The sequence below is a fragment of the Belonocnema kinseyi genome, chromosome 8, assembly GCF_010883055.1.
Source record: "Belonocnema kinseyi isolate 2016_QV_RU_SX_M_011 chromosome 8, B_treatae_v1, whole genome shotgun sequence".
NCBI classification, from domain to species: domain Eukaryota; kingdom Metazoa; phylum Arthropoda; class Insecta; order Hymenoptera; family Cynipidae; genus Belonocnema; species Belonocnema kinseyi.
The window spans coordinates 74,625,488-74,637,881 of record NC_046664.1 but is presented as its reverse complement, the minus strand read 5'-3'; the positions used below and the strand labels follow the sequence as shown (position 1 = coordinate 74,637,881).

Genomic DNA, 12,394 nt, shown 5'->3' with positions numbered 1-12,394 from the left:
CAAAATATATGAATTTTTAAAGAAATACTAGAATTTTCAATTAAAGCAGACAAATATTCAACCAAATAGATTATTTTTGAACTAAGAAAAGAGAATTTTCAACAAAAAATGGAATAGTTACATTTTTAGTTAAAAACATTAATTTTCAGCACAACTGATAAATTTTCAACCAAAACTTAAATAATTAAACTTTAAGTTCGAAAAATGTTTCGAAATAGTTTCAAGGTCAATTTTGAACCAAAATTCATTCAAGTCATTTTTGAAAACGTTGGAAATCTTTTTAAATATTCTCTTTAAATTATAAATTCTTAAAAAGCTTCCAAAACTTTTTGCTCGAGATCTGCAAAAATGGATATTTTTTCAGGAATAATAGATGAGAAATATTTATTTATACATCTAAATTCAGCAAATTTACTATGAAGTTAAAATTTTCTAAATAGAACAATTAAAATTCTAACGTTAAAAGTTTACTTTTTTGGTCTAGTTTTGATTATTTGATTTATAATTCCTGATTTTAAATTAAGTCAAATATTTCTAAATATTAAGCAATTTTTCTTGTTTTTAATTAAAAAATTTCAAATGTTTAATTTTTAAATTGTAAACTGAAACAATATTTGGAATTTATTAAAAGCTTTAATTTTCAGGACAACTGATAAATTTTCAACCAAAACTTAAATAATTATACTTTAAGTTCGAAAAATAAATGTTCAACCAAACAAAAAAATTGTCAACTAAAAATATGGAATGTTCAACTGGAATAAGTTACATTTCCACTTAAAAAAATAACATAAAAAAAATTATTCTGAAAAAATAGTTATATTTTCACAAAAAGTGATGAATTTTCAACTAAAATTGTAAATATTTAACTGAAATAGTTGAATTTTAAACTAGAAAGCTGATTTTTCAACTAAAATAATGAATATTTAAATAGAATTCCTGAATTTTCAACCAAAAAGATGAATTTTCAAACAAAAATATTAATTATCTACCAAAAACACAATTTTTCAACAAAATACGTGAATTTTTAACGGAATACTCGAATTTTCAATCAAAGAAGACAAATATTCAAACAGATAAATTTTGGATAAAGAACATTTTTTTTAACGTAAATGATGAATTTTAAACTAAAAATGACGAATCTTCAACTGAAAAAGTTGAATTTTCAAAAACAAATTCATTTTTAATAAAAAAGATAAATTATCAACCAAAACTTATATGATTAAATTTTAAGTTAAAAAAATAAATTTTCAACCAAACAGAAGAATTGTCAGATTAAACAAAGGAATATTCAATTGAAGTTAGTTAAATTTCAAGTTACAAACATTTCTTTCCAGCAAAAAAGCTAATTTAAAAAAAAACTTCGAACAAAAAAAAAATTAATTTTCAAAAAAATAGTTATATGATCACACAAAATGATTAATTTTCGACTAAAATGAGAGGAATATTTAACTAAAAAACTTGAATTTTCAACCAAAAAGATGAATTTTTAGACAATGAGATTAATTTTCTACCAAAAAAATCCAATTTTTCAACAAAATACGTGAATTTTTAACGAAATTCATGAATTTTCAATTTAGGAGGACCAAATAAGCAAAATACTAAATGAATGAATTTTAAACTAATAAAAAATTATTTTCAACAAAATAAATTTTTACTAAAAAAAATAAATTGCCAATCAAAATTTAAATAATCAAATTCTAAGCTAAAAAAATTAATGTTCAACCAAACAGAAGAATTTTTAACTAAAACTATGATATATTCAATTGGAATAAGTTAAACTTTTTGTTTAGTAAAAATATTTTATTATTGTATTTTTAACAAATAAATAATATTTATTAAAAAAATCAATTTCTTAAATTCGCGAATTAGAAAATTCCAGAATAATAAAATTCCGGTCCGGAAAATTTCCGAATAATAAAATTCCCGTATAGTTTATAATATTACCGAGTTGGAAATTACCGGAATAATAATATTCCCGAGAGTTTGTATTATTACCGAATTTGAAAATTCTCCACAGAAAATTGCTGAAATTAAACAATTAAATTTTTTGTTTATACATATTATATATTTATTTATTAAAAATACAATCAAATATTTGTATAAAAAAAAATTGTTTTTAATTTTAAAGTTTCTAAAATTATTTTAAATTCAAAAAATAATTTTATAAACTTGAAGCAATGAAAAAATATTTTTTGTTTAGTAAAAATATTTGATTATTATATATTTTTAAAACAAATAATATTTATAAAAAATTAAATAAATTCGGGAATTGCACAAATTCCCCAATAATCAAATTCCCGAGAGTTTATATTCTTACCGAATTTGAAACTTCGACAGAAAATTGCCGAAATTAAACAATTAAAATTTTTTATAATTATTATTTATTCATTAAAAATACAACCATCAAATATTTGTATAAACAAAAAATGGGTTTTAATGTTTAAATTTTCTGAAATTATTTTTAATCCAAACAATAATTTTATAAACTTGAAGCATTAAAAACAGACTTTTTGTTCAGTAAAAATAATTTATTATTACATTTTTAACAAATAAATAATATTTATATAAAAAATGATTAAATTCGGGAATTGAAAAATTCCTGAACAATAAATCTCCGAATTAGAAAATTCCTGAGAGTTTATATTCTTACCGAATTTGAAACTTCTCGACAGAAAATTGCCGAAATTAAACAATTAAACTTATTTTTTATCAATATTGTTTATTTATTAAAAATACAGCCATCAAATATTTTTTATCAAAAATTGTTTTTAATGTTTAAAGTTTCTGAAATTATTTTAAATTCAAACAATAACTTTATAAACATGAAGCATTAAAAGAAGATTTTTTGTTTAGTAAAAATAATTTATTAGTGTATTTTTAACAAATAAATATTTATAAAAAAAATGATTAAATTAGGGAATAGGAAAATTCATGAGCAATAAAATTCCCGAATAAAATTTCCGAATAATAGAATTCCCGAATAGTCCATAATATTACCGAATTGCCAAGATTAAAGAATTAAAAAAAAGATTTTATGAATATCATTCATTTATTAGAAAATGAATAATCAAATATTTTTATCAAATAAATACTATTTTTAAAAAATTGCAATAGTTTAAATTTATAGAATTTTCTGTTGGGAAATTTATTATTAGGGAATTTTCAAATTCGGTAATATTATAAACTTTTCGGGAATTTTTTAATTCTGGAATTTCATTATTCGAGAATTTTTTTTCGTGATTTTTTAGTCGTCTTAATTAAAACTGTCAAGATTTCGGAAGGACTGAAAATCCCGAAAAATAAAATTCCCCAATTGGAAAATGTTCGAATGATAAAATTCCTAAATTGGAAAACATTCTCGGACAATACAATTCCCGAAATGTAAAATTCCCGAACAATAACATTCCGAATGGGAAAATTTACCAATAATAAAATTTCCGAAATTAAAAAATTAAACTTTTTTATAAATATAATAAATTGCATAAATATAAATTCTAACAATAAGTTTAGAAACTTGAAACATGAAAAATAATATTGTAATAAAATATTTGATTATTGTATGTCTAATAAATAAATAAATAATATTTATAAAAAACACTTAATTGTTTAAAATGGGAATTTTCCAATTCAGGAATTTTATTCCCGTTAAAATGTCGAGTTTTAAATATTGTCAATCACTAAAATTTAATTAATCTACAAATTTTATCAACATTATTCTGTTTAATTGGAAAGTATAAAAAATAATGAATTAAAACTTAACGTTTTAAAAATTAAAAACTTTGTTTAAAAATTGAAGCCAATTTTGTAAGATTTCAAAGTGAATGAATTAATTTCCAGATTATTATTATTATTAAATAATTTCATATTTAAGATTTAATCAAAAAAACTGTAAATTACCGGTAATCTTGTCCTCTGCCTGATGTTGATTCCGATGGACCTGAGCTTCGTGTGATAAGAATGATAATAAACATGCCAAGTAATTTCATTTGACAAAGTAGTTTCATAAGGACAGCTTGTCCATCCGCACACATATATTGCATTATTATCGCCCACAATCTTCAATTCCAATTCTGGAATATGACCTCCCATATGATCCAAAAATTTTTTCGACGAATTGTGTCTAAAGTCACAGTTTTTCCATTCACACAACATGTCCAATTTCTCATCTTTCATTGGCAGAGCCACTCGGCGTCGTTTTGTTCCACATTGTGAAACAGAGTCAAATTCTGAATCGGTATCGAAGTCATCACTGTCATTTGATTTTGGAATAAACAAAGGATCTTCAAGAAGGGAAATATCCTTTTGAGATTCCACCCAGTCGCAGCATCTCTCCTGCACTTCTTTGCTCTTTATGAGCTTTTTCATTATTTCACACATCGTGGTGAGTATTTTTTTATTTTTTTATTTTGTGTTTCAAGTCAAGTTTAAGTAAAAGTGTGTCCGTTTTTAAAATAGTTTAGTGTTTTCTGAAATAATGATATAATATTTTTATTTCAAATTCCCAATAGAAATCTGAATTTCTAAAATGGGAGAATCAGTTCAGACTGGCCGTTTTAATTGAAGAAAAAAATTCCCGCTTCGCAAACATTTTTCAGGGTTAATGAAATTTAAAAATTCGAACTCTAAAGCTAAAAAAATGTCCATTTGAAGTAATAAAAATTGAGCTTCGAATCATTTTAGGCAATTTTAAGCTAGAAACATTAAAAATTGAACGTTTATATTTTTTTAATATAAATTGAACACTTCTTAAATTAGAAGTTAAATTATTTTATTTTAATTAATTTAAACTTCCTTAAAAAGCTTCAATTTGTATTTCAAAATCTTCAAAAATGTACATGTTGCTTTACCTGTCTTCAAATATTAAAGCATTTTCGAATATTTTTCAGAAGTTCTGAACATCTTTTAAAATTATTAGATTGATTTTTGAAAATTTCGGAAATCTTTTTAAATTTTACCTTGAAATTAATTTTCGAAAAAGAAAAATCGTTTATAATTTTCCTAGGAGTCTTAAGAAAATGATTTTTGAAATTTTTTCAGAAGTTTTAAGCATCTTTTAGAAATAGTCGAATTTTTCTGAAAATTTTGTAAAAAATTCTGCAAAATGAAAAAAAATGTCCAAAAATCTTCCAGATTCATTTTTGAAAATTTCGGAAATCTTTTTAAATATTTTCTTTAAATTAATTTTTGAAAACAAAAATTGTTATCAATTTCCCTAGGAATCTTAAGAAAATGATTTTTATACTTTTGAATTTATTTACGATTCCTAAAAAGCTTCTAAATTCTAAGAATTTTTCAACTAAAAAAGATCAATATTCAATCAAGTAGTTAAATTTTCTCCCAAACTAAATGAATTTCCAACCCAAAATTCCGAATTTTTAACAAAAAATTTGGATTTTTCTAATAAAAACAACGAATTTTCTACCAAACTGTTAAATTTTCCACAAAAAAGTTAATTTTTCACTAGCTAGTTGAATTTTAAACTGATAACAATCCATTATCAATCAAAAAGAGAATAGAGAAATTTTCAGTTCAAAACATTGATTTTTAACAAAAAGACAAAAAAAAACGAATTTTAGGCAAAATAGTTAAATTTTCAATCAAAGAAATGTTAAAAAATTAGTTCAACCTACAAGCAGGAAGCTGACATTTGAACTATAAATGCTATAATTAAATTTGTAGAAAAAAAATGCAAGCAACAAAAATTAATTTTCAACTAAAAAAGAATAGTTAAATTCTCAGTTAAAGAAATTAGTTTTCAATAAACAAAAAGTTAAACCAAATAGATGAAATTTATATAAAAAAGGGAAATTTTCAACAAGAAGATTAATTTTCTACGAAAAAGACGAATTTTTTTTATACGCGAATTTTCAACAACAAAAAAATGACTTTTTAACAAAATAGTTGAATATACACCTAAACGTTTGCTTATCGAAGTGAACTTATTTCCAACTAAATAGTATTAATTACAAATAAAATAGTAAGAATTTTAACAAATTACAAAAATTTCCTTGAAATCTTCCAGATTAATTTTTGAAAATACTGGAAATCTTTTTAAATATTTTCTTTAAATTAATTTTTCAAAATGAAAAACCTTTTTAATTGTTCTAGAAGCCTTAAGAAAAAGAGTTTTATTCTTTTGAAGTTATTTAAAATTCTTAAAAAGCTTATAAATTCTAAGAATTTTTCGACTAAAAAAGATCAATGTTCAATCAAGTACTTGAATTTTCTCTCGAACTAATTGAATTTCAAGCCCAAAAATCCGAATTTTTAACAAAAAAGTTGGATTTTGTAGCCAAAACAACAATTTTTCTACCAATTTGTTGAACTTACAACAAAAAAGTGAATTTTTAACTAAATACTTGAATTTAAAACTGGTAACGATCAATTATTAATCAAAAAGAGAATAGATAAATTAATTTTCAATCGAAAAATTTTAAAAATCTAGTTCAACTTACAAGCAAGAAGCTGACATTTAAACTATAAATAGAATAGTTAATTTTTTAGCAAAAAATCAAGAAACAAAAGTTAATTTTCAACTAAAGAAGATCCATTTTTAAACAAAAATAGAATAGTTAAATTCTCAGTTAAAGAATTTAGTTTTCAATAAGCAAAAAGCGAATTTTAAAAGAAAAAATTAAAATTTTCTACCAAAAGAAAGAATTTTTAATAAATTAGTTTCACTTTAAACCAAATAGATGAAATTTATATAAAAAAAGGCAAATTTTCAACAAGAAGATTAATTTTCTACGAAAAAGACGAATTTTTTCATACATGAATTTTTAACAACAAAAAAATGACTTTTTAACAAAATAGTTGAATTTACACCAAAAAGTTGAATTTTTAATCTAAAAATAATTTTTAAAAAATAGATTTCTTTAAAGCAAATTAGTAAAAATCTTCAACTAAATAGTTAAGAAAATTTTACTGTTTATTTATAGTTATTTTTTTAAATATAAATTTAACACTTATTAAATTTGAAGTTAAATTGTCCTTACTTTTAATAGTTTAAAATTCCTTAAAAAGTTTCAAATTTTTATTTCAAAATCTTGAAGAATTCATATGTTGTTTTACCTGTTTTCCAATTTTAAAGTATTTATGCAATTTTTCCAGAATTTTTGAACATCTTTTAAAGTTATTATTTTTCATAAAATGTTGTAAATAATCCTGTATAATAAAAAAATTGAAATCTTCCAGATTAATTTTTGAAAAATCTGGAAATCTTTTTAAATATTTTCTTAAAATTAATCTTCAAAATTAAAAATCCTTTTCAATTTCTCTAGAAGTCTTGAGAAAATTATTTTTATTCTTTTGAAGTTATTTACAATTCTTAAAAAGCTTATAAATTCTAAGAATCTTTCGACTAAAAAAGATCAATTTTCAATCAAGTAATTGAATTTTCTCCCGAACTAATTGAATTTCCGACCCAAAAATCCGAATTATTAACAAACAAGTTGGATTTTTCTAACCAAAACAACGAATTTTCTACCAAACTGTTGAATTTTCAACAAAAAAGTTAATTCTTAACTAAATAGTTAAATTTTAAACTTTTAACGATCAGTTTTTAATCAAAAAGAGAATAGATAAATTTTCAGTTCAAGAAATATATTTTTAACAAAAAAATACGAATATTAGACAAAATAGTTCAATTTTCAATCAATGAAATTTTAAAAAACTAGTTCAGCTTACAAACAAGAAACTGAAATTTGAACTATAAGTAGAATAGCTAAATTTTTAGCAAAAAAATTCAACAAACAAAAATTCATTTTCAACAAAAAAGATCCATTTTTAATGAAAAATGAAATTGCTAAATTCTCAGTTAAAGAAATTAGTTTTCAACAAGCAAAAAGCGAATTTTAAATCCAAAATTTAAATTTTAGAATTATTAGAATTTTTCTAAAAATGTTGTAAATAATTCTGCAAAATTAAAAAAATTTCCTTAAAATCTTCCATATTCATTTTTGAAAATTTTGGAAATATTTTTTAATATTTTCTTAACATTATTTTTCAAAATGAAAAATCTTTTTCAATTTTTCTCTAATTCTTGAGAAAATGATTTTTATTTTTTTGAAATTATTTGCAATTCTTCAAAAGCTTCTGAAATTCTAGGAATTTTTCAACAACAAAAGATCAATTGTCAACCAAGTACTTGAATTTTCTACCGAATTAATTAAATTTCCAACAAAAAAGTTAATTTTTAATTAAATAGTTCAATTTTGAAACAAAAACGATCAGTTTTAAATCAAAAATATAACAAATAATTTTTCAGTTCAAAATATTGATTTTTAACAAACAAAAAAAAAACTATTTTAGACAGAATAGTTCAATTTTCAATCATAGAAAATTTAACAAACTAGTTTAACTTTCGAGCAAGAAGCTGTCATTTGAACTATAAATAGAATAGTTAAAATTTTATTAACAAAAAAATTAAAGAAACAAAAATTAATTTTCAACTTTAAAAAAATACATTTATGATCGAAAATGGAATAGTTAAATTCTCAGTTAAAGAAATTAGTTTTTAATAAGCAAAAAACGAATTTTGAATCAAAAATTAAAATTTTCTGCCGAAGGAATGCATTTATAATAACTTAGTTACACTTTAAGCAAAATAGTTTAATTTTAAACCATAAAAGGGCAATTTTCAAACAAGAATATTAATTTTTTGCCAAAAAGACGAATTTTTAATATACATGAATTTTCAACCAAAAAAGATGACTTTTTAACAAAATAGTCGAATTTACACCAAAACGTTAATTTTTCGAAGTGAAATTATTTCCAACTGTTTTTTTTTTCAAATATAAATTGAACACTCCTTAAATAATTTAATCTTTTTCTTAAATAATTTTTTTTTAAATATAAACTAAAACAATATAAAAATATTATTTTGAAATTATTTAAAAATTGAAAATAGTTTATAAAGTTTCAATTGGGCATTTATATTTGTTTAACTACTAAAACTTTAAAATTGGAACAGTTTAATTTTTAACATTATTAGATTAATTTTCAGTTCAAAAAATTGATTTTTAACGACAAAAATACGAATTTTAAACAAAACAGTCCAATTTTCAAAGAACATTTTTTTAACAAACAAGTTTAACTTACAAGCAAGTAGCTGAACTTTTAAATAAAAATAGAATAGATAAATTTTCTATTTAAAAAAGATAATAATTTTCAAAAAACGAATTTTCAATCAAAAAAACATCAATTTTTAACAACAAAAAAAACAATTTTGCTCTAAAAAGATTAATAATAATAATAAGATTAACCAATAAGAAGAATGTTTAATAAACATAAATGTTCAACCAAATAAGATAACTTTTTAACAAAATAGTTAAATTTGCAACAAAATAATTAAATTTTGAACCTAATAGTTACATTTTGCAAAATAAAATTATTTTGAACTAAATAATTGTACTACCAAGAAAAATTAATGTTCTACAAAAAATATCACTTTTTAATCAAAAAATGAATTTTCAATTTTAAAGAACGAATTTTCTATACAAAAAGACGATTAAAAAAAAAAAAAACGTTGGATTTTCGACCAAAAAATATGACTTTTTAACAAAGCAGTCGAATCTGCATAAAAATCATTAAATTTTCAACCAAACAGTTGAATTAAAAAAAAAATAATAATTTTTAATCAAAAAGTTTAACTTCCCAAAAAAATAGTTGAATTTTTAACTAAATATGTAGTTGCATTTTTTAGAAACAGTTAAATTTTCCACCTGCAAAGTTTAATTTAAAAAAAAGTTCATATTTAACTAAGAAAAATTAATTTTCAACCAAAAGAGATAACTTTTTAACAAAATAGTTAAATTTTCAATACTTGTAAATGTTTCAATTAAAAATTATAAACGTTCAACCAAAAATTTTCGAATTCTCTTATTGGGCTCAATTAATTAAGTTAAAAATTTAAGCGAAAAAAAGGGCGGGAATAAGAATTCTCTAAAAAGGGAAAAAAGACGGGAAGCAAACAAGATTGCATTAAGGATAAAAAATAAATAGTTGAATTCGATCAAAAAAATATGAGTTTTGAACAAAATAGTGGAATTTTCAACATATAAAGATTTATTTTTTAAACCAAAAACTTTATTTTTCAACCAAGAATGATTTTTCATTCATTTTTAAATCAAATATTGAAAATTTTAACCAAAAAAGATTTTTTAATATAATAATTAAATTTTCAAAGAAATCATTAAATTTTCAACCCAATAGTTTGAAGTTTCAAAAATAAAATGATTTTCAACTACATAGTAAACAAAAAATGTATTGTTTAACCAAGAAAAATAAATTTTCAACCCAAAAAAAATCACTTTTCTACTAAAAGATTAATTTTCAATCCTAAAGGACGAACTTTCTATCCGAAAAGACGACTCTGCAACAAAATAGTCGAATTTTGTTACCAAAAGATATTACTTTTAAATAAAATAGTGGACTTTTCAACAAAAAATATGAAATTAATTCAAAATATAGTAGACTTATCAAAAGAAAAAAGAATTATTTTTCAATCAAAAATATTTGGGTTTCCTTATTAGGTTTTATTAATGATAAAAAAGGGAAGTTTCTTGAAAATCGGGGAAAATACGAATTCTTTTAAAAAAGAAGAGGGCAATACGAAAAAGAATATAAAATCTGAAAAAGTTCATAAATCAATTATAATTGAAGTTACCAGCACTTTTTTTTTAAATTACAACAATTTTTTGTCAGGCATTTTCGGAGAAAAGTGAAAACGAAAAAAAAAGCTCCAAAAAGATTTTTCTATCGGAAACTTCTGGCAGGTAATAAAGTAAACAAAGCAAAACAAAGGTTTACAAACATGTCTTAAGTCACATACATCTGGCTTAAAACAAAAGTTTCGTTCCATTTTACCAAATTATTGAATTGATTTAATAAGTATCTACAAAATATACGTAAAAATAAAAATAAAAAACTCACTCTATTCGAATCTGCGAAGAAATGTTTTCAGAACAAATCCATCGCAAAAAACTTCCGCCATGATTGCAAGAAGCAAATCTCCATCGCTCTACATTTTACGTGTTTATATTTCACCACAGAACTTCACTTTTCACTCCGAATAAATTATTTCGAATAAATAATGTCACTAGCAACATTTCACGCCAGTTTTTAAGAAAAACGATGATATTTTCTGCAATTAGGAAGAGTAATGTGTTTGCTCGATGGTTGGACGCAACTCATTCGTGGCAACGGAGTAAATTTGACAGGGCGCTTTCCTCCAATAACCACAAAGGAGGTTCAACTATTTATGCACTATCATCTGGTAATTAGTTTTATAAAAAAGTTTCATTTTTTCTTCTCTTCATTGTTTAGTGTGGTTGGAATTGATGGGCTTTTTCTTGAAAGGAACGCTGACAATTTTATAATCTCTCTCGCTTGATATTTTTACAACTGTCATTTAAAAGGTCGTCTGCTGTCGCACGTAGTTTTGGCGGGTATGAAGGCTACTTCAGTTTGTTATTAATTAGTGCTTTTAATTAAATAATGTCGTGAAGTTACAAAAAATGTGATTCCAATTGATAAATTCTGGTTTTTGGAATATTTTTCGTTTCATAACCACACTTTTTTCGACCTTATGTTGTCCTAACCTAAAAATAGAATTTGCTGTTCAGTTCTGTTTACGCAGTTTAATTTGATTTCCGGGTTTTAAAAATTAAAAAAAAAGGAAAAATTTCATAGTAACTAAATACTTTTTAGAAAAATTGACAGATTTTGTGAAAAATCTAATAAAAAATTTTGATCATACAATTTAAGAAGCGAAAATAATGTTTTAAAGTATATATTTGTTAAAAATTGAAGAAAAATATGAATTACTAAGCAAAAATTGCCTCTTGTATATCTTTTTCATAAAAGTCCCTGGTTTAGTTAACAATTTTTAATTCGGAAAAATTATTCTTGGCTACTTATTTTTTAAATTGAATTTCGCATACTTAAATATTTTTAAAGTTTTTTCTTGTTTTTTTTCTTTATAGTTCATTTAAAAAAAATGATATTTAATATCAAAGATTTACTGTGTTACAGTTACACATATTTTGAAAAACAAAATAAAGAATATTATTCCAATTGTTAGAAACTATTATAATTTTGTTTGATTTTTTCCAATAATTAATTTTTTTACACTTTCTCAGCTTCTCATTATTTTTAAAAACACGTTTGTGTTTATATAATTGTGAAGATTCCATTAACCGGGAGTTTTTCAATTTTTAAAAACTTTTTCGTTATTACAAAAAATTTCAGTTAGGCAAATGATTTTAAAAATTGATGCAAACTCCTGTTAAAAAAAAACAAGAATCCAACGACAAAATTTGGACCATAACGAACAAACGAAAACAAAAAATCCTATTGGAATCTGAAAAAAATATTATTATTATTTTTATTATTT

The 12,394-nt window shown here is 22.1% G+C and overlaps 2 protein-coding genes across 2 annotated transcripts in view; one reads left to right on the top strand and one right to left on the bottom strand.

Moving 5' to 3' along the window:
* LOC117178034 (histone H4 transcription factor) overlaps positions 1 to 11,566 on the bottom strand; it is a 38,954-nt gene extending 27,388 nt beyond the window's left edge. The window contains exons 1-2 of the mRNA XM_033369234.1: positions 10,933 to 11,566; positions 3,898 to 4,466 (exon numbers count right to left, since the gene is read on the bottom strand). Of these exons, the coding sequence (XP_033225125.1) occupies positions 3,898 to 4,377 (480 nt within the window). The 5' untranslated portion in view covers positions 4,378 to 4,466; positions 10,933 to 11,566. The remainder of the gene's footprint in view (positions 1 to 3,897; positions 4,467 to 10,932) is intronic.
* LOC117178553 (tRNA modification GTPase GTPBP3, mitochondrial) overlaps positions 11,134 to 12,394 on the top strand; it is a 14,631-nt gene continuing 13,370 nt past the window's right edge. The window contains exon 1 of the mRNA XM_033369981.1: positions 11,134 to 11,275. Coding sequence (XP_033225872.1) covers positions 11,134 to 11,275 — 142 coding nt within the window. The remainder of the gene's footprint in view (positions 11,276 to 12,394) is intronic.